The sequence below is a fragment of the Lepidochelys kempii genome, chromosome 5, assembly GCF_965140285.1.
Source record: "Lepidochelys kempii isolate rLepKem1 chromosome 5, rLepKem1.hap1, whole genome shotgun sequence".
NCBI lineage: Eukaryota > Metazoa > Chordata > Testudines > Cheloniidae > Lepidochelys > Lepidochelys kempii.
In genome coordinates this window covers 50,908,407-50,932,852 of record NC_136384.1, presented here as the reverse complement: position 1 = coordinate 50,932,852, position 24,446 = coordinate 50,908,407, and the positions used below count along the sequence as shown (strand labels likewise).

At 42.8% G+C, this 24,446-nt stretch overlaps 1 protein-coding gene across 2 annotated transcripts in view; it reads left to right on the top strand.

The window, feature by feature from the left end:
• MCCC2 (methylcrotonyl-CoA carboxylase subunit 2) overlaps positions 1–24,446 on the top strand; it is a 91,577-nt gene that overhangs the window by 22,917 nt on the left and 44,214 nt on the right. For both annotated transcript variants that reach the window (XM_073344321.2, XM_073344319.2), the window contains 2 exons: positions 5,700–5,812; positions 14,785–14,898. In XM_073344321.2, the coding sequence (XP_073200422.2) occupies positions 5,700–5,812; positions 14,785–14,898 (227 nt within the window). The remainder of the gene's footprint in view (positions 1–5,699; positions 5,813–14,784; positions 14,899–24,446) is intronic.

Here is a 24,446-nt window from a genome sequence, read left to right as displayed (position 1 = left end):
AAGGGGTTTACCCTTCCCTTTATATTTATGATAGACGCCTATCCTTATCTTGGCACCAGGCCACCTTGCCAATCAGTACGTAAACTGCAAGGGGTACTTCTCAATGGTGCTGCAAGCACTGGTGGATCACAAGGCACGTTTTACTGACATCAGCGTGGGATGGCTGGGAAAGGTGCATGACGCTCTCATCTTTAGGAACTCCGGGCTGTTCGAGCAGTTGCAAGAAGGGACTTACTTCCCAGACCAGAAAATTACCCTTGGGGATGTTGAAATGTCAATAGTTATCCTTGGGGACCCAGCCTACCCCTTGCTGCCAAGGCTCATGAAGCCGTACACAGGCAGCCTGGACAGTAGTAACAGTTCAACTGTAGGCTGAGCAAGTGCAGAATGTTGGTAGAATGTGCCTTTGGACGTTTAAAAGCTTGCTAGCGCTGTTTGCTGACTAGGTTAGGCCTCAGCACAACCAACATTCCCATTGTTATTGCTGCTTGCTGTGTGCTCCATAATATCTGTGAGAGTAAGGGGGAGACATTTATCGCGGGATGGGAGATTGAGGCAAATCGCATGGTGGCCAGTTTTGAGCAGCCAGACACCAGGGCGATTGGAAGTGCAAAGTGAGGTGCGCTGCGCATCAGAGAGGCTTTGAAAACCAGTTTCATGACTGACGAGGCTATGGTGTGACAGTTTTATGTGTTTCTTCTTGCTGCAAACCCACCCCTTTTGTTGATTTTAATTCCCTGTAAGCCAACCACCCTCCCCCCTTTGATCACAGCTGGCAAAGGAAATAAAGTAACTATTGTTTTGAAACCATACATTCTTTATTAATTAAAAAAAAAGTGAGATAACTGACAAGGTAGGTGGGGTGGGGTGCGGGAGGAGGGGAAGGACAAGGCCACATTGCTTATTGTAGATTCATAGATACTAAGGTCAGAAGGGACCATTATGATCATCTAGTCTGACCTCCTGAACAACGCAGGCCACAGAATTTCACCCACCCACTTCTGTGAAAAACCTCTCACCTATGTCTGAGCTATTGAAGTCCTCAAACCGTAGTTTAAAGACTTCAAGGAGCAGAGAATCCTCCAGCAAATGACCCGTGCCCCATGCTACAGAGGAAGGCGAAAAACTTCCAGGGCCTCTTCCAATCTGCCCTGGAGGAAAATTCCTTCCCGTCCCCAAATATGGTGATCAGCTAAACCCTGAGCATATGGGCAAGATTCACCAGCCAGATACTACAGAAAATTCTTTCCTGGGTAACTCAGATCCCACCCCATCTAACATCCCATCACAGGCCATTAGGCCTATTTACCATGAATTTGTAGCCACACTACAAATCAAAACTGTTTGAATGGCAGCCTTCTGTTGTTTGGGCCTTCGTCTGGAGTGGAATCATAGAATATCAGGGTTGGAAGGGACCTCAGCAGGTCATCTAGTCCAACCCCCTGCTCAAAGCAGGACCAATCTCCAATTTTTGCCTCAGATCCCTCAATGGCCCCCTCAAGGATTGAACTCACAACCCTGGGTTTAGTAGGCTAACGCTCAAACTACTGAGTTATCCCCTCCCTCCAAGTGGCTGGGTGCCCCCCCTCCCTCCCCATGTTCTTGGGCGTCTGGGTGAGGAGGATATGGAACTTGGGGAGGAGGGCAGGCGGTTATACAATGGATGCAGTGGAGGTCTGTGCTATTGTTGGCTTTCCTGCAGCTCCAACAGACGCTTCATCATGTCCGTTTGCTCTCCCATTAGCCTCAGCATCGCCTCCTGCCTCTGCTCTTCGCGCTCACTTAATTCTTTCCTGGCCTCTGCCACTGAATGCCTCCATGCATTAAGCTGTGCCCTGTCAGTGCGGGAGGACTTCATGAGCTCGGAAAACATGTCATCGCAAGTGCATTTTTTTCGCCTTCTAATCTGCGAAAACCTCAGGGATGGAGATGATCGGGGAGCATAGAAACATTTGCACCTGGGGGAGATAAAAAGGGAGAGTAAAGTTTAAGATGATACATTTCTGAGAACCAAAGGGAGACTCTTTCACAGTGAATCAAGCAATTCACAGCACAGCACATGTGCTTTAGGTACAAGGTCGCATTTTGCCTTTTATATTGAGCACCTGCCAGTATGGTGACACATCACAAATGGCTGGGTAACAGAATTCGGTTTCCAGGCAGCCATGGTAAGCCTTTTGGTACGCGGGGTTGGCTTCTTACGCCTTCATGACATGTGGGAATGGTTTCAAACTGCAGCGCCATCCTTTCCCATAGCAAGCAATGCCGGCTGGGTTTCACATTTAAAAGGAGGGGCTGCGGTTTTCGGGTGGATGTGCAGCACACACCTCCCCCCACCCGAAAACATGGCTATTCTCTGGGATGATCCCTTCATGTCCATGGGGCCGGACGAGTTGCATCCGAGAGTGCTGAAGGAATTGGCGGCTGTGATTGCAGAGCCACTGGCCATTATCTTTGAAAACTCGTGGCGAACCGGGGAAGTCCCGGATGACTGGAAAAAGGCTAATGTAGTGCCAATCTTTAAAAAAGGAAGAAGGAAGATCCTGGGAACTACAGGCCAGTCAGCCTCACCTCAGTCCCTGGAAAAATCATGGAGCAGGTCCTCAAAGAATCAATCCTGAAGCACTTGCATGAGAGGAAAGTGATCAGGAACAGCCAGCATGGATTCACCAAGGGAAGGTCATGCCTGACTAATCTAATCGCCTTTTATGATGAGATTACTGGTTCTGTGGATGAAGGGAAAGCAGTGGATGTATTGTTTCTTGACTTTAGCAAAGCTTTTGACACGGTCTCCCATAGTATTCTTGTCAGCAAGTTAAGGAAGTATGGGCTGGATGAATGCACTATAAGGTGGGTAGAAAGCTGGCTAAATTGTCGGGCTCAACGGGTAGTGATCAATGGCTCCATGTCTAGTTGGCAGCCGGTATCAAGTGGAGTGCCCCAAGGGTCGGTCCTGGGGCCGGTTTTATTCAATATCTTCATAAATGATCTGGAGGATGGTGTGGATTGCACTCTCAGCAAATTTGTGGATGATACTAAACTGGGAGGAGTGGTAGATACGCTGGAGGGGAGGGATAGGATACAGAAGGACCTAGACCAATTGGAAGATTGGGCCAAAAGGAATCTGATGAGGTTCAATAAGGATAAGTGCAGGGTCCTGCACTTAGGACGGAAGAACCCAATGCACAGCTACAGACTAGGGACCGAATGGCTAGGCAGCAGTTCTGCAGAAAAGGACCTAGGGGTGACAGTGGACGAGAAGCTGGATATGAGTCAGCAGTGTGCCCTTGTTGCCAAAAAGGCCAATGGCATTTTGGGATGTATAAGTAGGGGCATAGCGAGCAGATCGAGGGACGTGATCGTTCCCCTCTATTCGACATTGGTGAGGCCTCATCTGGAGTACTGTGTCCAGTTTTGGGCCCCACACTTCAAGAAGGATGTGGATAAATTGGAGAGAGTCCAGCGAAGGGCAACAAAAATGATTAGGGGACTGGAACACATGAGTTATGAGGAGAGGCTGAGGGAGCTGGGATTGTTTAGCCTGCAGAAGAGAAGAATGAGGGGGGATTTGATAGCTGCTTTCAACTACCTGAAAGGGGGTTCCAAAGAGGATGGCTCTAGACTGTTCTCAATGGTAGCAGATGACAGAACGAGGAGTAATGGTCTCAAGTTGCAGTGGGGGAGGTTTAGGTTGGATATTAGGAAAAACTTTTTCACTAAGAGGTGGTGAAACACTGGAATGCGTTACCTAGGGAGGTGGTAGAATCTCCTTCCTTAGAGGTTTTTAAGGTCAGGCTTGACAAAGCCCTGGCTGGGATGATTTAACTGGGAATTGGTCCTGCTTTGAGCAGGGGGTTGGACTAGATGACCTTCTGGGGTCCCTTCCAACCCTGATATTCTATGATTCTATGATTCATCCCTCCTCCCGCCGTGTGGCTATTCTCTGGGATGATCCCTTTTAGCCAAGCGCAAACAACCCAGCATGAACGAGGTCCTTTTACTGTTCCCTTACAAAAAGAAAAGGAGTACTTGTGGCACCTTAGAGACTAACCAATTTATTTGAGCTCAAATAAAAGGCTCAAATAAATTGGTTAGTCTCTAAGGTGCCACAAGTACTCCTTTTCTTTTTGCGAATACAGACTAGCATGGCTGTTACTCTGAAACCTGTTCCCTTACAAAAATTCCGCTATTTCAACCAGGTGACCATGAATGATATCACTCTCCTGAGGCTAACGCAGAAAGATAAAGACCTAATGTTGCTTGAATGCGACCAAAACCCAGGACCATTCGCTGCCATGCTTTGTGGTGCAATGATTCCAGACTACTTGCTACTGGCTTGACGTAGTAAAGTGTTCTACCATGGAGGATGAAATAAGACAGCCCTCCCCAGAAACCTGCAAAGGCCTTCAGAGTACCTCCAGGAGAGCTTCATGGAGATGTTTCTGGAGGATTCCTGCTCCATCCCCAGACACATTAACTTATTTCATACACGTTCACATATACAATGCTTTTTGATGATATGCTTATCTGTTCATTCCTTTTATAAAGGTAGTAAAGTGAACTAAAGACCCAGAGGAATGGGTTATTTCATTTTACTACCTGTGTAATAGAACAAAGCAAAAGAGTCCAGTGGGGAACAGTTGTGTGCACACATCAACCGTAATTCAAGTTACATGTAAAAGACAGGAACTGAAGTCATTTTGTTGTTTTATTATTTCTGTTGAAAGATTCTCTTAGAAAGTTACTTACATTTTTTGAAATACTCCCATCTAAAAAAGAATAAAAACTCAAAACTTCATCTGTAGTTTCTGTTAATAGCTTTCTACAATTTGACATTTTTTTGAGTATATTCCATCTCAATGTGTTTTACTCCATGTTTGTTTAATCAGTCAAAAAAGTCAATGGTTGAGTAAATTATTTTTTTAATTTTAGCATGCTTAGACATTTTATTAAATAAGCAAATGTGTGTGCTAAATGTGCTTGCTGTGGTATAGGTAGTATATTTTTAATATAAAATCTTCAGTTTAGCTTCTTAACAAACAATATTTGGCTTGTAAACTTTTACTGTCAGAGTGAATGGATTGCCAGTGAGCAATTCTGTGTGATTCTGTTCTTTGAAACCAAAGGTATGCTCTTCTGTGATTTATCAAGTTATAAGCAAAGCATTAGGCTCTTGCAACCACTCATGAAGTGAGAGGTTAAGAAGTGCCTCCCTTAGAATGTCTTTCCTTCTATATTGTTTTAATTAAGTGTAGTTTTAATTTCTGCAGCTACAGTGAATGATATTAGATTGTATATATGTAGGAAGGAAATAAGTTTATCCTGGAACACAGAAAATTTAATTTTTAATTTCCTGTTTTAAGGCCTATAAGGAAGTGTCTTTTAAAACAAACAGGTGTTTGTCAGATGAATTTCAAAAGATTTGTAAAGCCAAGTGTAATTACATCTTTATATGCAGCTACCATTAGTTTATCTAAAAATGTTTGGGATGCATAACAGCTGCTCATGTGTGCTCATCAATTTTCCTTTTGCAAATGGAGGCGCCTGGCCTGTTTTTCATGATTAGTATGTTGAGTATACATTTTTGCAAACAGGTGACATTTCAAGTAATTTTTAAATAATATGAAATAATATCTCTGTTTAAAATTGTGCAGGAGATAAATTGTATGTAAATCTATTTTTCATTCCACTTGACTTAGTTGACTCAGGAGGAGCAAACTTACCCCGCCAGGCAGAAGTATTTCCGGATCGAGATCACTTTGGTCGCATTTTTTATAATCAAGCACTCATGTCCTCAGAAAGAATTCCACAGGTAACTTTTTTTAAAGCAAAAATTTCTAGCTACTCTGCACGCCTGCTTCTTCAATCTGGGTGTAAGGCTCATCTCAGCGCCTCAGGTTTTTGGCAGCTTAAAGTTTTGCTGACCTGATGCTCATTGTGGGGATTTGGAGACATTGTAAACACCATGACTGTTCACAGAATGGCATTGTGGTTTACAAATAGGCTGTCTTTCTTCTCAGCCTCAAGGTTAGTGATGTGACTTAGCTGCTCCTGGAGTGGAGAAAAAGAGAAATGGTCAGCCTGGGATGAAGGAGTGAAAGAGAGCTTTAGGATATCATTTGCAACAGTTGATTATTCTGAATCAATGCTTGAGAGGTGAGGACCCCTGTGCATGATGGTGAGTGTAGACACATATTTAGCTAAGTCGGGTAGGGATGTGTGTGTGTGTCTGTGTGTATGTATGTATTTATACCATTTTTGTACAGCTGTTGATAGGGGGCATTTTCTAATGTATTAATGATTCATAGAATTACTGTTAGTCATGATGTCTCAATTAAAAGTGTTTTTTGGGGTCTTCATGTTTTAGACACTGGTATTACTGGTAACATGAGCACTTAATTCTCTGTATTCATTGCTGCATTCAATAAATTGATATCTAGGAGGGAGGGAGGATTAATAAACTTGACAGAATAGCTCACCTAATTAGAAAAACTATACATATGGAAATGACAACTGGAATCTTGTACATATTAGAGGAGTGTGATTTTTGCATATTTTTTGCTTTCTGTGGGTATTGTTACTATGTCTTTTTTTCGGGATTCTATTTTTGGTGAATTTTTATTTTGAACCTGGTTCGTTAGAATAAATTTTACAGTGGAAATCACATGGGTTTTTCTCCTTTCTTTGATTGACTGAGGCTATGCCTTCTAATCAAGAGGGACAACTTGGTCTAGCAGAAGCCATTTTTATTTGGATTCTCTGAGAGAGAAACTGTTTTAGCTGACTGTTCTGATCCAGGTGGGGATGTTGGAAAAGAACATTTCCTTCTGGCTGGAGGCAGGCAGTGGCCAAGAGTACAATGTTACATTTGCTATTTTCCCTGCTTAGTAGTCAGTGTCTTTTTTATTATGATACACTAAAAAACTTTATCCCAGTTTTACAAAGGGAAATCAATTTCCTTGAGAACAGTAAGTTCTTCTCTTATTGAAGATGAGGCCTAGTCCAGCCTTCGGTTCCAGCACACATGTGAGTGGGCACAAAGCTGATGAACCTGAACCTTGGCTATGGTTTACAATGAAATTAGACCATAGATAGGAAAAATTGGATTCATTTAAATTTAATTCTTGTTTTTAACTTCAGGGTCTGAGAACCTAAGTGAAACAATTCTCACATAATATTAGGGGGAACGGGAATTATGAATCACATTATTCTCTTGTGAACCCATTTCAAACTGAACTTGGAAGATCTCATTCAGCTCTACCATGGCATATTGAGGAATGTCGCCAACTGCTATTATTGATTTTAGAAAATATAGTCTTCAGGGTAGTAAGTTCTGCTTTCTACTATTTTAGCTTTATTCTTCCCCAATACTCCTACATATAATTGTTACTGAATGTCTCCTCTATGGAAAACAGGGCAGAGGCAGCCTCTGGCACCCTTTTCTGCTAGGTATAATTGGTGTCCTACCAGTTCAGTGGAATACCATGAGGAGGAGAAGGACCTTGGAGTATTGGTTGATCATAGGATGACTATGAGCTGTCAATATGATATGGCTGTGAAAAAAGCTAATGCGCTCTTGGGATGCATCAGGAGAGGTATTTCCAGTAGGGATAAGGAGGTTTTAGTACCGTTGTACAAGGCACCGGTGAGACTCACCTGGAATACTGTGTGCAGTTCTGGTCTCCCATGTTTAAGAAGGATGAATTCAAACTGGAACAGGTACAGAGAAGGGCTACTAGAATGATCCGAGGAATGGAAAACTTGTCTTATGAAAGGAGACTCAAGGAACTTGGCTTGTTTAGCCTAACTAAAAGAAGGTTGAGGGGAGATATGATTGCTCTCTATAAATATATCAGAGGGATAAATACCAGAGAGGGAGAGGAATTATTTAAGATCAGTACCAATGTGGACACAAGAACAAATGGATATAAACTGGTCATTGGGAAGTTTAGACTTGAAATTAGATGAAGGTTTCTACCATCAGAGGAGTGAAGTTCTGGAATAGCCTTCCAAGGGAAGCAGTGGGGGCAAAAGATCTATCTGGCTTTAAGATTAAACTTGATAAGTTTATGGAGGAGATGGTATGATTGGATAACATGGTTTTGGTAATTAAATATTCATGGTAAATAGGCCTAATGGCCTGTGATGGGATGTTAGATGGGGTGGGATCTGAGTTACCCAGGAAAGAATTTTCTGTAGTATCTGGCTGGTGAATCTTGCCCATATGCTCAGGGTTTAGCTGATGGCCATATTTGGGGTCGGGAAGGAATTTTCCTCCAGGGCAGATTGGAAGAGGCCCTGGAAGTTTTTCGCCTTCCTCTGTAGCATGGGGCACGGGTCATTTGCTGGAGGATTCTCTGTTCCTTGAAGTCTTTAAACTACGGTTTGAGGACTTCAATAGCTCAGACATAGGTGAGAGGTTTTTCGCAGGAGTGGGTGGGTGAAATTCTGTGGCCTGCGTTGTGCAGGAGGTCAGACTAGATGATCATAATGGTCCCTTCTGAGCTTAGTATCTATGAATCTATGACTCAACAGATAGTTACATTGCTATTGTGCTGAATCGGTGAGTGATTTGTTTGGAAGGAGTTTTAACTAACTTTATTCTCAGTAATGAGTTCCTTATAGTCCTTGAAAGAGACTAGGAGGCTTTAGGGAGCATAGGAAGAGTCAGCAGCCAGGCGGGAGACTGAGAATGCTGTGGACGTGGTACCATCCTGTGTAAATGGAGTACTTTGTATTAAGCAGTGTGTACACTACAGGTGCTATAGTGACATAGCTATTGCAATGTAGTTATGCCATGGTACTGCCATAGTGTAGACACAGACTATAGCAATGGAAGGAGTTTTTCTGTCGCTGTAGGAACTCCACCTCCTCACGAAGCATTCTTCCATTTCCCTACCTGCTTCTACATCAGGTGTTAGGTCAGCATAGCTGTGGTGCTCAGGGGTGTGGATTTTTCTATGCTATGTCAATTTAAGTTGTAAGTGTAGACCAGACCTCAATCAGTAGAAGCCTAAATGATTAGCACTAAAGTGACTCCTGTCATTGTCCAGCAGAGGGATTGTAGTATGAAGATAGTGACTCAAAATGGGAAAGTTCAAAGCAAGAAAAACGGGGCTGGAGAAATCTTGATTTTTTTTTTTTAGCAGGGTCCCTGGATGCTTTTAAAACATTTAAAAAAAAAATCATGTTCAGTATTTTCCTTAATACTCTGAAGTAATCAAATGTCTAACACTTAAACACATTCAAAATATAATACATTTATAGTGTTATATTTTTCATAGTTTGACCATTATATGGCATAAAAATAGAGGAAACATATTGGGTTTTATATAAGCAAAACGCTGACTGTAGGAAAGAAATTACTTTTGATTAAAACATATCTATCCCTCAGATTAATATGGCAATGGTGAGAGTTTTCTGAAAGCATTTACACAGGGAAAGAAAAGTGGAAAACATTTTTATTGCAGCTCCTATTACTTTAGGCTTGTTTTAGATTCTCTATCGAGATATCTTTGCTTTCCCTGAAAGTTTTGGTTTTTTATCTTTATTTCAAAGATATTTGTGTTTTTGAAAATCTGTTAATGCGTAGCAGTGACCTACATTATCTTCCTTGTCTGACAAGACATTTTCTTAGACTTGTATTGAGAAAATACAGTGCTAGCTTTTTTTTTCTATCCATGTTAATCATTGTTCTTGGCTTGATGTCCATTGTTGGCAATGTCAATACTAAAAAGTTGTGTTCTGCAGAAAATCAGACTGTTGGCTGCAACTGGAGTTTAATCTAGTTTGGCGACACTTATTCTACTTGACTATTCTTATTTCTTTTTGACTGAAATGAATCCAGAGTGGGTGCCAATCTTGATTATACTCTGTTACTATACTTTTGAACGTGTTTTCCATTGCGAGTGCTACTTTCAACAGCCATGTTTTTTTCTTTTCATTTAGACAAAAAGCAGTTGTGAATTAATATACCTTAAAATTTCCTAACAAAGCACTATGACCAAATAAACTTGTGGTTCTCTCTCAACTTACTGCGGTTAGACATACAAAACTGTTTCTCTTGGGCAAGAAAGAGTATCATCAACAATAACTTTTTAGCTCAGATATTGCCTTCACTTTCTATAACACTGGTGCTGTCCATGACACTGGTGTCACAGTAGAATGCAAACGCTTCTCTTTCTAGATTCATAGATTTTTAAGGGTAGAAGGTTCTACTATGATCAGGGCCAGCCCAAGTGTCCCAGGTGAGGAGCATCTTCAGTGCCCCCTCCATTTGTCAAACTTTTGACTACCTTATTTTTTATTGCATTTGCAGCCCATTTCATGACTTTGATGCACGATTTGCATGCATGAGTTATCCCGGTCTTATAAAACGATAAATTTGCACACTAGGATCTGTAAATCTGTATTTATTCATGCCATATATAAGCAAATAAAAAAATTGTTTCCCCTAAGCTTATAGAAACTTTAATAGTAAGAATAACTGAAATGTACTAACATCAAGAAATTGAACTGTGCACCAACATTGGGTGGACCAGTATTAAATAGCGTTACACTAGGTGACAGCCTTAGAATGTTAACCCTTGTCCTTTAGTTCAAAAGATTGCTTTTCTCACCTTTGCCATCGCGAACTGAAGCACAGCATCCAAGAGATCCAAAGACTGGCCAATGGCATTTTCAGGTGATAAAATAACAAGTGATGTCACTCATTGGCAATATGTTTTATCGATTGAAAATATGTTTTAATGAGCTGAGCTTCAAAAACCTGCACTCACCACTCCTAGCTGTGACCAGCAGCATGAGCAGAATCCTCAAAGCTATCCGCACATTAGGAAAAGTGTCCTTCAGCTCTGCATCATGAATGAGTTGGAGAACTTGGAGGGGAGAGCGCTTTCCGTGTGGCAAACTGTGATGGATGTTGTCCAATTTGACACAGAGGTCTTTATCAATGACATCTGAAGATTCCCCAGGTGTCAGTGTCTGGTGAAGGTTTGTACAATTGTTCATGAGTGTTTTTCTGTATGCTGAAAGCTTACTAAGGTCATACAACCCTCCAAGGTCTTTTTGTGGAGCTTCATTTGTCCAAAACTTTCTTCGATGGGCATTCAAGCAGTGTCAATGAGTGAGCAAAAAAAAGCTCCCTCTTGAATTTTTCTTCTTAGCTTCCCATCACCTCATCTTTGCCCTTGAACCAAACTGTCTCTTCTTCTGATGAATACTAGTGTCCTTGAAGACAGGCTTAAATCCTAAGTTTTCTGCCATTTCTTTTGCAGCAGTTATGGCAGCTTCAAATCTATTGTCTCTGTAGCCACAATGAAATCAAGGCAGCTTCTCCTCATAATAATGGTCTCAATGTCCGTCGACTGAGTTTGTAATGCCTTGCTTACAATGTTTCCTGTAACAAGATATTGTGCCAAATCACACTGAGACTAGAAATTTGAAGTCAGTGATCTGTTTTGCCAGGCGCTACTTGTGTCAGATTCTGGCCTGGTGATTGCACCAGTTCCATCAGGGCGTCATAAACCTTAGTCACTTGGTAACTCACTGGCCTTATGCTGTCATGCAGCTTTCCCAGTGAGTATCACTTAGTGGCTTCACGGTCAGATTTTATAACATTGCCCATGAAGATCTTCTGCCTGATAGTTGATGCTGGAAACAGGACATATATCCTTTGTAGTAATCTGAAGAGAGATACTGAATCTAAAGAAGATGCATCTGACACAACCGGATTGAGGGAATGTTAGCCACAATACATGAAGAAAGCTCTTGGATTCAGCACAAGAATCCTTCACTGGATACCACTGTTTCTTCTCTTCATGTTCACACTGTTGTTGCAGCCTTGGCTGTGGCTTTTATTTTGTTTTCATTCAAAATGTTTATAAATAGTTCTATTAAGCGTTTTCCAGTAGAGTTGTCCACTGACCTTGTGGCAAGGAAGGTGCTTGATAACATAAGGTCAGTCAATTTAGTTTTTGAATTGTTTTGCTGCAGTAATGGTCCATAGCTTCTTTATGAACTACTTGACATAGGTGCTCACACATGACATCATATTTCCCAAGATCTCTACCAAACTGAGGAAATTACTGTTATGTTCATCCTGGTCTATGTTCTGTTTCAGATATTTTCCCATCAAATCTGCCCCTTGCTGCAAACTAGATTGCAGTTGAGGTTTTCGCTTCCTATACTGAGCTCCTGAAGGCTTCTTTGGAGGCATCTTTTATTTTCTATAGGGGCAAACAGATAGTATTAGGGAGAGCAAAAGTCTATGTTCTGCAGTCTTAGAAAGTCATGAAATATGTGGTAAGCATGGCAAAAAAAGTAACAGTATTTTATGTTGTTGCGTAGATAGGAGTTCGAGAGATATCTCTGGCATCGCATTTAAATATTGTCTTTATTAATCACTACTTACATTCTTCAAGTCTTGAAACACAAGTACACTTTCACAGTTATACAATAAAACAAGGTTTGCAATATTGCAGCTGGACTCTCACTTCACTTCAGTTTGTTCTTCTATCTCGCTGACTGAGTGGCGATGCCCCTGCCCCTTATATACCTGCGAGGGCATGACTGACAACATTTTAGGAGGAAAATTTAGTTCTTAGAAGGTCTGGAAGGTTCCACGAGATTCTACAAAGTAATGCAATCAGTTAACTAGCTCTGTAGTCTAGCGATTTGGAGATCTATTTTACTTTGGATCCCAGAATTTTGAAATCCCAGATTTATATTGAAAAATTATTAACACAACTTGTATATCAAACACAACAACTTCATAAAAAACAAAAGCCCCTGGTGGGGGGAAAAAGGAGGGAGGGACCATTATAAGTGGTACTCTTAAGGAGTCTGTCATTAGACTTGTGGATACCTGATGATGTCTGATAAAATGTGTAAGAGAAAGTCCCATTGATTCATCACTCTGTCCTAGGTGTAATTCGGTGCACAGGATGCCAGCTGATGAAAAAGCTCCTTTTGACTCCATGCTAGGAGGCGTAATGGCATAATTCAGGCCTGTTTCAGGTGCAGGTGAAGCCCCCGACCATCTGTTTTTGAAGAGCACATTTGCTTTTTAATAGCAGCCAGTGGCAGATTAGTCACTGGGCCTACAGAACCTGTGTCGGGTGGGCAGGGTAGGGGAAGTCCCCCAACTCCACTTGCCGTAAGCAGTGCCGGGTGGGCGGGGCAGCCCCCATACTCCCCAACTGCACTCCCTGGCAGAAACCGGGGGGCGGCGGGAGAAGCCCCCCAGTGCCCCCCATCCCTGGCAGAAGCCCGGGACTGCAGGGGAAGCCAGTGGACGTCAGTGAAAGCTCTTGCGTCTGACCCCATTCCCAAGCAGAAAAATAAAAATTTGTCCCGGGCCTGGCCGCTGCAGAAGCGTGGGGGAGGGGGTGGCAGGGGAAGCCCCAGCACTGGGACCCTGGCTGTCGCTTGGGGACTAGAGGAGCTCTCACTGCCTGCTGACTCCTCAGGGCTGGGGAACTCTCACTCCCCGCTGGGGCCATGGCAAGGGGGCAGAGCTTCTCTGGTCTTGGGGCTGTAGTGGGGACCAAAAAGTACCAAACCGGTTGCGGGGCTGCAGTCGGGGGGACGGAATGTGGGGGGACCCTGGGTGGAATGGGACGGAGCTCCGGGGAAGAGGCAAAAAGGGGTGGGGGCGTGAGCAGGGCCACAGGCAGAGGGGGCGGAACGGCGGCGGGACCACAGGTGGACTGGGTTGGATGGGGCCCCTACACTTGCTCTGGCTCAGGGCCCCAGGAAACCTTAATCCACTGCTGATAGCAGCCATTAAGTTATTGCCAATGTGTAACAGTGGAAGATTGTGTGTTTTCGCTTTTTATTAATATTATCCCAATCTCTTTCTGTGGTTCAAACTGTATTTTCAGTAGGTGAGAGAGCAAATAATAATACATTAGACAATGGTATGCTTTGCACTGCCTGGCATTTCTGTGCCTTCATCAGTGTTCCCCTTTTTTTGTTTTCCATATTACCACTTTGTTCTGCAAGCTGCTTTGAAAGGATTTACTTTCTTGTGAATCCTTTTTGAAACTGGAGTTGAGAGAAGACTTCACTCTAGTATCACAGGCTGCTATGGTTTTTTTTAATATATATACGTTTGTTTTTGGATTCATAACAATCCACCCATCTGGTGGTATCTGGGGACAAGCCAGTTCTTTAAAAACACCACTAAATTAAGTGTGTGTGTGTGTGTGTGTGAGAGAGAGATAATACCTAGACTTCACCTCACCATTAGAAATAAACATGACATCAATACCATATGAGGCAAAAGCCTGAGAAAAGAGGTGTGCTTTATGTTTTGCTATTAAGATCAACAAACGTGGGCTTTGTTGGTAGACTGCTTGGAGGAGCAAATTAATTCCCACTGAAAGTGAGGCACCTCCTCGGAAAATGTCCTGCCCTTAGTCCTCAGATACTTAAACCGAGGGACTTTGTGCTTGTGTATATCAGCTGATCTCAGCTGTTGACTTCAGTGGAGCTGTGCTGATTTTCAGCAGCTGAGGATTTGGTTTAAATAATGGGAAAGCCCTCAGATGCTAGGACTATGTGGATCAAAAACACATCTAGAGTGATTCCATGTAGTTTCCAAAGAAATGCTAAAAAAAATCAGAAAAAGGTCCTATCTGTTCTGCATGGACATTAACAATCCCATGTCACTTCTAGTGAGCCTTTGACAAAATCTGCACAATAGAGATTAGTGAACAGGTGCCTTTGAATTTCAAAGAGTTTAGACTGATTTGTTAATATATATTGCTGTTTTTCTTTCAGATAGCAGTGGTAATGGGATCTTGTACAGCAGGAGGAGCGTATGTACCTGCAATGGCTGATGAAAGTATAATAGTTGGCAAGCAGGGAACAATTTTCTTGGGAGGGCCTCCATTGGTAAGTAGTCACATCTTTTTAGCAACATAATTTAAAACAATTTCTGCCTTTGCGTGTCTGAAAATTTTACAGCTGTACAAGTAACTCAGCCTTTCTCTATGACCTGTTTTGCTCCAAAGAAATGAGTAACTTTGAATTATTAAGATTACTTTTGCCTTTTAAAATTTTAAATCAAACCTTTTCTTTCTCATACTTGTCTGCAGTAGCAGTATAACAAGTGTATAATTGAGATTATGTTAAGCTTTTCATAAGAGAGACGTAAACTATCCTGGCAAAAACACTGTTTGCCAGTATAATTGCATCTACTCTAGGGCTTATACTGGCATAGCAATGGTGGTTAAATAAAATCACAAATAAAAAAAAATCACACCCCTAACTGACATAGTTTTGGTGGTATAAATTTTAAGTGTAGGCCTTAGGCAGGCAATTCTACTTTAAATTAACTACAGGATGCAATTTAGAAAAGAAGTTAAGATGTGGTATTTGCTGAATGTTAACTGTTAAAAAAATCAATAGAATACAATTAAATAAGGAATTAGGTTGACTCCCCACATTACAAGAGGCACTGGAAATAGATGACATGCTAAAAACACTAGATAAAATCTTGGCCTATCAGTGGGACTTTTGCTGTTAACTTCAAGGGGGCCAGGATTTAATGTGTAGGACCTTTTAGAACTAAGGGCTTGTCTACATGGGAAAGTTGAGCAGAATAGCTATTCCATTTGGATGCTGTATTTCAGAATAAAAGTCACTTCATTCTGGAATAATTTGTATGCTCACAAAGCACACTAATGATTCTGGAATAGTTTATTCCACAATAAACTATATTGTTAAACAAAGTGATATAATGCAGCACTTTGCTCTACTGCTCAATGGTGGGGTGTTTTGGGAACAATCTGAGGGGCTACAGTTGCCTAAAATTAGTAGACACCAAATATCTCTCAAAAGTGCTTGCATCTGAGTATGTAAAAATGGGGAAATCAGTTGTTAACTCTATTACTGATTACATCACACTACCCACTTCCTAGGGAGACAGTGATGGAGGACTCTGGTGAGGGAGTTTGCTTGTGGCAGCCAGTTAGGTCACAGGGAACATATAGCAATGTCATTTCTAAGTATAGCTAGATGGAAACAAGATTTATTTTTTTTTAATGAAAATTATTCACCCAACAGTTGTGCATGATTCCATAACTTTTCTCCTTCCAGCGCAAAATTACTGCTACTGGCTATTTTTTCACATTCTGTGTCATTCTGTGTTTATTTGAATGGCATTGTTCTTATTCCCAATGTCCACCCTGGCATTTGAAGCTATTCCCTTCACTTTAGTTTTATTTAGTCCTATTAATCAGGGATTTCAGTATTTTGTAAATTTACTTGACTCCATGTATGGGTAAGTTTATAAATCCTGTGAGGTTCAAAAATAAGCATATATAGTTATTAAACATATTTCTGTGTGAACTTGATAGTTGCTGAACGTTAACCATTCTTTCCAAACCTGTCAGCAGAAACATCGTTGAAATGTGTGCGTGGGAGGGACATGAAGAACAAAATCATGTTGTTGTTTAGCATGGGAAAGTATTTTCTATATTCTTCTTCGAGAGGTGTCCCTGTAGGTGCTCCACTCCAGGTGTTGGTGCATCCCTGCGCCTTCGCTCGGAGATTTTTACAGCAGTACTCATACTGGGTCACACACACACAGAGCCAGCCCCCACGCTCTGAGTGTTCCTTAATGGTACGCGTGCGCAACCGGTCTCCTCAGTTCCTTCTCTACCATCCTTGGCCTTAGATGGAGCTCAGCAGACTCATTAGAGACTTTTCTCTTCCTTCATTCATATACCTTCCCTGTTAGTTAGTTTGTTGCCAATAGTAATTAGATAGCAATTTTCCTGTCTCTTTCTCTAAAACTACCAAAAAAAAATATTTTTTTCTTCGTTCCTGTCAGAGGCAGCCGCTTCCAACATGCCTGGTTCCCCAGGCTTTAAGCGCTGCTCTAACCGCAGTGATGCCATCCCTCTTTCGGATGGCCATTCAAAATGTGTAAAATGTTTGGGGGAGTCCCTCATCCCCCCAAAATGTGCCTACTGCAGCAAACTTAAATCCAGGGCACATAAGGACAGGGAGCTGAGGTTAAAATTGCTCCTCCTTCAGAAATCTCTAGGGTCAGCTTCATGGGCACTGACTCAGCTACATGCCGCAGCCCTCCCACCTCAAACAAAGACAAGAAGATTGCAAAGAACCAGCACCCTCTCTCACCCGCAAAGGGTTCTTTGTGGGACAGGTCTACAGCCTCCCTCCCGGCGCTTCCCCAGCTGAGCACTTTTGACGTGCTGGGCTCCTCTGGTGCCGCACGAAACCCGCCTGCGGCTGCAGCAATTACACAAAGCTCCAGTGCTGAGGCTTCAGGCTTCCAGGTGCCTGCTGCTCTTGTGGCACCGTTCGGCACCGTGACAGAAGCGGTGCCAACACATGTTGACATGTCTGACCCCCCGCAGGCTATTCTTGCTCTCTTGGCATCGTCTCCCACTGAGCTGATTGGCAATGAAACAATGCTCAGGACAGCGGTGCAGAGGAACCATTCTTCATGGCAGATTCCTCTTGCACAGCCCTCACCTCACAGAGGAGCTCCAGCACCACAATTTACACAGTCAAGGGACCTGCTGGTGTCACCTATCCCTCAGTCACCCCTACTTAATGCCTACCTCTCTCCAAATGCTCAGTCAGGGTCCGGATAGCGTTCCTCCAGTGATGAGGAAGCTGGTCTGCAGGGGGTGTTTTCACCATATCGAATCTCCCATCCTCAGACCCCAATCAATAGAGGTCATAGAAAAATCACCTCGTCATACTCTCCGAATCCTGCCCCGTGGTGTGTGAACCCCTGGATGGCACCACCCATTCCCTTCCCACCACAGTGGCGATATTGGGCTCCATGAGCATCTTATCCTCGAGACCACACTCGCTACACCACCACAGCCAGGTGCAACACCTGCCTGCCATCGCCAGCTGACGAACCTGCCACTGACATAAGAGTCCAGGCAGCACCATCACAACTACAGGATCAGTCCTGACCTGCCTTCAACCCGGTAGAGCCACTTGTTATGCCTGATGAAGCCCTATTGCCTCCTCCGCCGTCATCTTCAGTCGACTTCTCAAAATTTCAAGATCTTTTCAGAAGAGTTGCTAGTGAGTTAAGAATTAGCTTGAAGAAGGTTCCTGAACAGCCTCAGAACTCACTCCATTAGATCTGTGGCTACCTCCATGGCTTTTCTACGCAAAGTACCTCTGGCTGGCATCTGCAAAGCGGCCACTTGGTCTTTTGAACACAGATTTGTTAAGCATTATGCCCTTACTCAGGACCCTCTCTCTGATACACGATTTGGCAGAACTGTCATCTACTCCATTCTTACCAAATCTGAAGTCCCTACCTCCTTTAGGTATACTGCTTTTAAGTCACCTAGAGTGGAGCACCCACAGGGACACCTCTCGAAGAAGAAGAGGAAGTTACTCACCCTGTGCAGTAACTGACGTTCTTCGAGATGCGTGTCCCTGTGGGTGCTCCACTACCCACCCTCCTCCCCTCTACTTCGGAGTTGGGGTAGCCTCTGTTGTAGAGAAGGAACTGAGGAGACCAGTCGCACACGCGTATTATTAAGGTACACTCAGAGCAGGGGAGCAGGTTCTGTGCATGCGTGACCGGTATGAGTACTGCTGTAAAAATCTCCGAGCGAAGGTGTAGGGACGCACCAACACCTGGAGTGGAGCACCCACAGGGACACTCATCTCGAAGAACATCAGTTACTGCACAGGGTGAGTAACCTCCTCTTTTTATTTCAATGGAGATTTTTCAGTCTGAAGAAAAGAACAAAGTAATCAGCATAAACAAATGTAATAGTCAATAGCAAGTCCTGAATGACGAAACTGTGCCATTTAGTGCAAATTGATTTGTTGTTCATTTCCTTTTAGAATTTCTCAGGCACTAATTATGTCATTTAAAATGAGTTAATCTAGTCTTTTTTTCCTTTTTGTACCTTGTAATAATCCTGTTTACCAGAATGGTAGCTTATTGATTATTTGTAAACTCAGAACTTTCCTCAAAATTAAGGATTTTTATGTACACTTATTTTATCTGTCTTAATTGGAAAGATGATCAGGATTTTCTTGTGGACAATGGCATAAATGTGAACAGACATGTTACTTCAAAACAGAAATGTCAGTAAGACCAGATGGCTCTTTCCAGATACTCCATGTAACCTTTTATTGAGGGGAAAAAGCTTAGTAGGATTAAAAAGAAATAGACATTTATGTGGCTAGAGATAACATCCATAATTGTGTTAGGAAGGATAAATTATCAGGGCATAAGCCACCACTGTCTAATGGAAGTGATCAAGAAGGTTCTCGTATTGGCAAGTAATTCCATAACTATCTACTGTGAGGTTTGTTGCATCGTCCTGTGATGCATCTGGCACTGGCCACTGTCAGAGAGAACATTTTGGACTACATGGATCGCTTTTTGATCTAGGATGGCAATTTCTATGTTTGTATTGAATTAACAATTACATTATAATATATAAAAATCAGGTCCAAAATCTTTTATTTTCTTTTTTCGCAGTCTAGCTTTCCATAATGATCAGTATAATTATAAATATCTAAATGAACTAAACACTTTTAAAAAACATTAAGTTTTAGATTATTCCCAGCCCCATCCATGTCAGATGGTCTTCACAGTGTGCTGTTCTCTGTCTCCATGGCAACTGGGGCACACCAAATCTTTGATGTGAGCATGGGCTTAGGATTCCCCCTCAGAAAGAACTGTCCAGAATTCTCTGCCTCTAAGCAGCATACGTGGCAGACTCTAAGTCTCTCTTTGGAGTGGACCTTTGACAAGATTTGTAAAATACTTTAATTTTCTCTGTTTCTTCTTTGGCGTTGAGGTTCTTCTCCTCAAAACTGCTAAACTAAAAATGTGTATCTTTTGGCTTTCTGAGGAGGATTTGAACCACCACTCCCCTCCCACTAACAAAGAGCAAACAGGTTGTAGGGAAACCTGCTCCCGGCTGGCATGTGTAAGGTGGTCAGGCCAGCCATAGACATACTAACCCCCAGCCAGCATGTGGGTGAGGTCCATGACAAGGCAGGCAGGCTGCAGGGAACCAGGCTCCCAGCCAGAGAATGATCAAGGTCCATGGCAAGAGTCAAGCAGGCTACAGGGAAAGTCCTTTTACTGAGACCAGGCCAGAATCAGCGGTATAGAGACAGGTGTCTGATTTTCAGAGCCCCCCTGCCTCCTGAATTTTGGGGAAGGCAAGGTCCCCCCACAGCAACCAGGAGTAAAAGATTCCTGCCCCTAGCCGGTACAGGCAAGGTCTGTGATCAGATGGTTGAGAAGGTCATAACCATGCCCCCTTCCCACAAACCATTTTACCTGCAAGGCCTCTGCTGCTGTGATGGGGCCTTTCTGATACTAATGAGTCATTTTTATCACCAGAGACTCTGGCTCACTTCTCATTCTGTGTGGATGTTCCCCAGTCAGTCTAGACCCAGCAGTAGGGAGCATGGGGCGAAATGATTCAGATCTCCTTCCCTAGGAGATGGACCTACCTCCTTTCCCCTTCCAGCCTCCAGGGGTCCTATATTAGACCATAAAGGCTCAGGTCCTCAAAGGTATTAAGGCTCCTAACTTACTGCAGTCAGTAGAGGTTTGGAGCCTAAACACGTTTGAGGATCTGGGCCAAAGTGGCTACTATTCTCCGTAGGGAGACATACAAGATATTTGTCTGCAGACTAATCTTTTCAGTCTCCCTGGTAACATGCTCTTCCCCTCACAGGGCCCCTTACCTCAGGGTTTGGCTCAGGGACTGGTGAAGGAAACTGCCCCCAAAAGGGGCAGTGTAAAATCTTAAAACCTCTTCTGAGAGATTCTGCCATTTAGATCCTCAAAAGAGGAGAACTTTGTAAAGCAGGGGCTTTGGATGAGATACCTCAGCTTCTCAGCTAAGCTTCCCAGAATTAAGCACAAATGGGGCTCTAACTTCACATGTGCTTATGTTTTTAGAAAACGAAATAATGGCAAAACTCTGCAAAATTGAAAAAGATCTGTGCAGTTCAACTAGTTTATGAGGGTGTCATTAAGGTGGAGTGGGAATTCCCTATCAAGATCTAATTGTACCTAATATTAAACCTGCTTCAGCCTCATAACAGAAAGGGCATAGTCAGATCAGCCAAGGGAGTATTCCTGCAAAAGCAACAGAGAATAAGATCAGCAATTAGGCTAAAGCTGGTGTGACAAAGTTCCTTCTCTACCTTGGTGGGTCTTGCGCTTATTGGCGAATTTGCTCGCCTCGGAGATTCATGGCAGCCCTCAGTTTGGCCGTTTTCATGAACCCACAGTTCAGGTCAACTTCTCCTGTGTCTGATCAGGAGTTGGGAGGTTTGGGGAGAACCCGGGCTTGCCCTCTACTCCGGGTTCCAGCCCAGGGCCCTGTGGAATGCAGCTGTCTAGAGTGCCTCCTGGAACAGCTGTGTGTCAGCTACAACTCCCGTGGGCTACTTCCCCGTGGCCTCCTCCCTAAACCTTCTTTATCCTCACCATAGGACCTTCCTTTTGGTGTCTGATAATGCTTGTACTCCTCAGTTCTCCAGCAGTACGCCTTCTCACTCTCAGCTCATGGTGCCTCTTGCTCCCAGCTCCTCACACATGCACCACAAACTGAAGTTTTAAACCCAGGTGCCCTCGTAGGCCTGCCTTAATTGATTCTAGCAGCTTTTTGATTGGCTACAGGTGTTCTAATCAGCCTGTCTGCCTTAATTGTCTCCAGAAAGTTCCTGATTATTCTGGAACCTTCTCTGTTACCTTACCCAGGGGAAAGGGACCTACTTAACCCTGGGGCTAATATATCTGCCTTCTATCACTCTCTTGTAGCCATCTGGCCTGACCCTGTCACACTGCATACAGGAGCCTTAGCCCTGAGAGTAATGACTGTAGTGTTTGTGCTCACCTGGAGGCCACTGTGAACATGCGCCAACACCCAATCTCCCTACTCCAAACAAACAAAAGCCCTACTCCATAATATCTCCTTTAAACAAGATTTTCCTAGCAACTTTTTCAGGATGGTTGCTTTACCTGACTGACTTTCTGTACATTCAAAACTTCCAAAGACATGGCTTGGGGGTAACTGTAGCGCCACTTGAAGGAACTGGAATTGCAGGCTACCATCCGATATACTACCAAATATTTTGTTGGTAAGCTCTTTGGAGAGAATAGAGACAAAAGTCACTGAGGCACCTTTAAAAGTTGCTCTTGATTCCGGGTTTCCCAAATATTGGCAGATCCTGCACTCCATGAAAGGAGCTTCAGGGCACGCCTTCCTGTGTGGGTGATTGTCCTCAGAAAATGAGTGCTTGAGATAGTTAGGGAAGGATATTTGATAGAACTCACTCATTCTCCGAGTGACAAGTTTATCCTTTACTCAAGGTAAATTAAAATAAACAAATACTATCAACAAGACCTTTGTAGCATCAGAAGCTGAAGGATGCAATGATCACAGTTTCTTATACTGGAAAAATACAACACGTTCTGTGGAGAGACTGGCATTTTGGTAAAAGCACAAGATTCTATGTAGTACAAAGAGAAACAATGTCATGCAGCCCATTTTAGATCTCGGGTCCTTCAACAAGTCCATAAGATGGTCAATATTCCATGTGGAAATATTGGGCATTATCTTCTCAAAACTTCAGAACATGAAAATAAGCCTCCTGGAGATCTACTGAAAATAAGATTGGGGAGAGTCGCCCAGAAATACTTTAGTTTTTGCTACAGTAAGAAGTACTTTCAATACAGAACACTTCTTTTTTGGACTCATAACTTCTACACGGTTTATTCACAAATGCCATATGATCCCTCCCGTCAAGTGAAAGTCTAACCTTATCTGACAACCTTCTCGTTAAATTATGCAGAGTCCAGCAGTCATCACTTAAAAACTTTCAAAAAGGTGGCTTTGAACGAACAAGTGGAGGGACCAATTACAGCTTTCATAAAACTCCATCATCTCAGTTGTTGTCCATAACCATCGTTATTTAAAAAGAGAAAAAGAAGAAGATGGTGTCTGATTTGCCAAACATTAGCACATCTCTCTGAAGATAAAATCTTAACTCCATTCAGATTAACACGGCTGCTGCTCTGATTCCTGGGATAGTTGGTTTCATGTCTCAATGCAGGAGTGGTGGGTGAAATTCTGTGGCCTGCATTGTGCAGGAGGTCAGACTGGATGATCATAATGGTGCCTTCTGACCTGAATATCTATGAATCTATTTATGAATCAATACCTGGCATAATTCTTGCTTTGTTTCCAGACCCCAATTATAGCAAATCAGTATATAAAGATCTTGGTCCAGATCCATTATTAGAATCTCTTGGTGAAATCATTCTTAATATTTAACATTACCTGATGTCAAATCCAGAGAAGCCTGTTCATCAGCATAGATACTAGAACCCATATAGGGGAACATATTGTGACTCCTATATGTCTTTGGGAGGGTATAATAGAAGGAGACGTGGAGTATAATATGTTGCATGTGATGGACCCTCAGATTGACTACTCTATTTCTGGTAGATATTTCTCCAGAAATGTGATGTGTATATAACTGAAAGAAGACAGAAAACATTCGCAACTGCTTATGGTACTAGCCTTGTTCATGTTCTGGGCAGAAGCTCTCACTCTGTCCCTCAGGAGTCTGTGCAAAGAAGAAAAGTCAGGCTGGCTGAGCAAGACACACATAGAACCGAATGATTGCAATCTAGACCATCTAGCCTTTGTGCACCACAGGCCAGGTTGGAAGCCTATGGACACACACAAAACACAGTGCAACAAAGTGTGAACACATGCACCCTGTATTCACACCCTGCACATTATTGTAATAATCTTTGTACAAAATATGCCTTGTGAGGTATCCTTGAAAAGTAATAACTCATTGGTTAGTAATATGGTGACATGTATGTAGCAACATTATATGTAAAGTTATGAACATAAGATGAAATTATGACTGAAATGTGGTTACCATAATGGATAAACCTGTTTCTCAGAGAGAAAGGACAAGCTGATGACTCTAGTCAGGAGTCATCAAAGTTGATGGACAGTCACCTGTCAAGTGATCATTTTTTGACAAAGAAGAAGAGGGACAGTAACAGATTGATCTACATTTTAGCAAACAGCATGGAATCTCTTTCACCATGAGACTCCATGTCTCCAACCTCACAGCTGGAATGAACTTTACCTAGAGGTAACCCTCAGGAAAATGCATTTTAAAAGGTGCTTGGACTATAAACTGAGGGGCAAAACCACCTCAAGGTATCTCTCCCTCCTTCCTTTTTCACCTAAGAAGACAAAGGAAGTAGCCATTTGACTTTGGGAGAGATCCTGACCTGAAATTTGGTCAGCCCTGTTTCTGTAAGCATGTGGTAAGGATTTGATCTTGACCCAAGTCTAGTTTAAGTTTTTTAGCACGAGAAAGCATTTGATCTTGTAACCATTTCTGACTTAATGCCTTGTACTTGT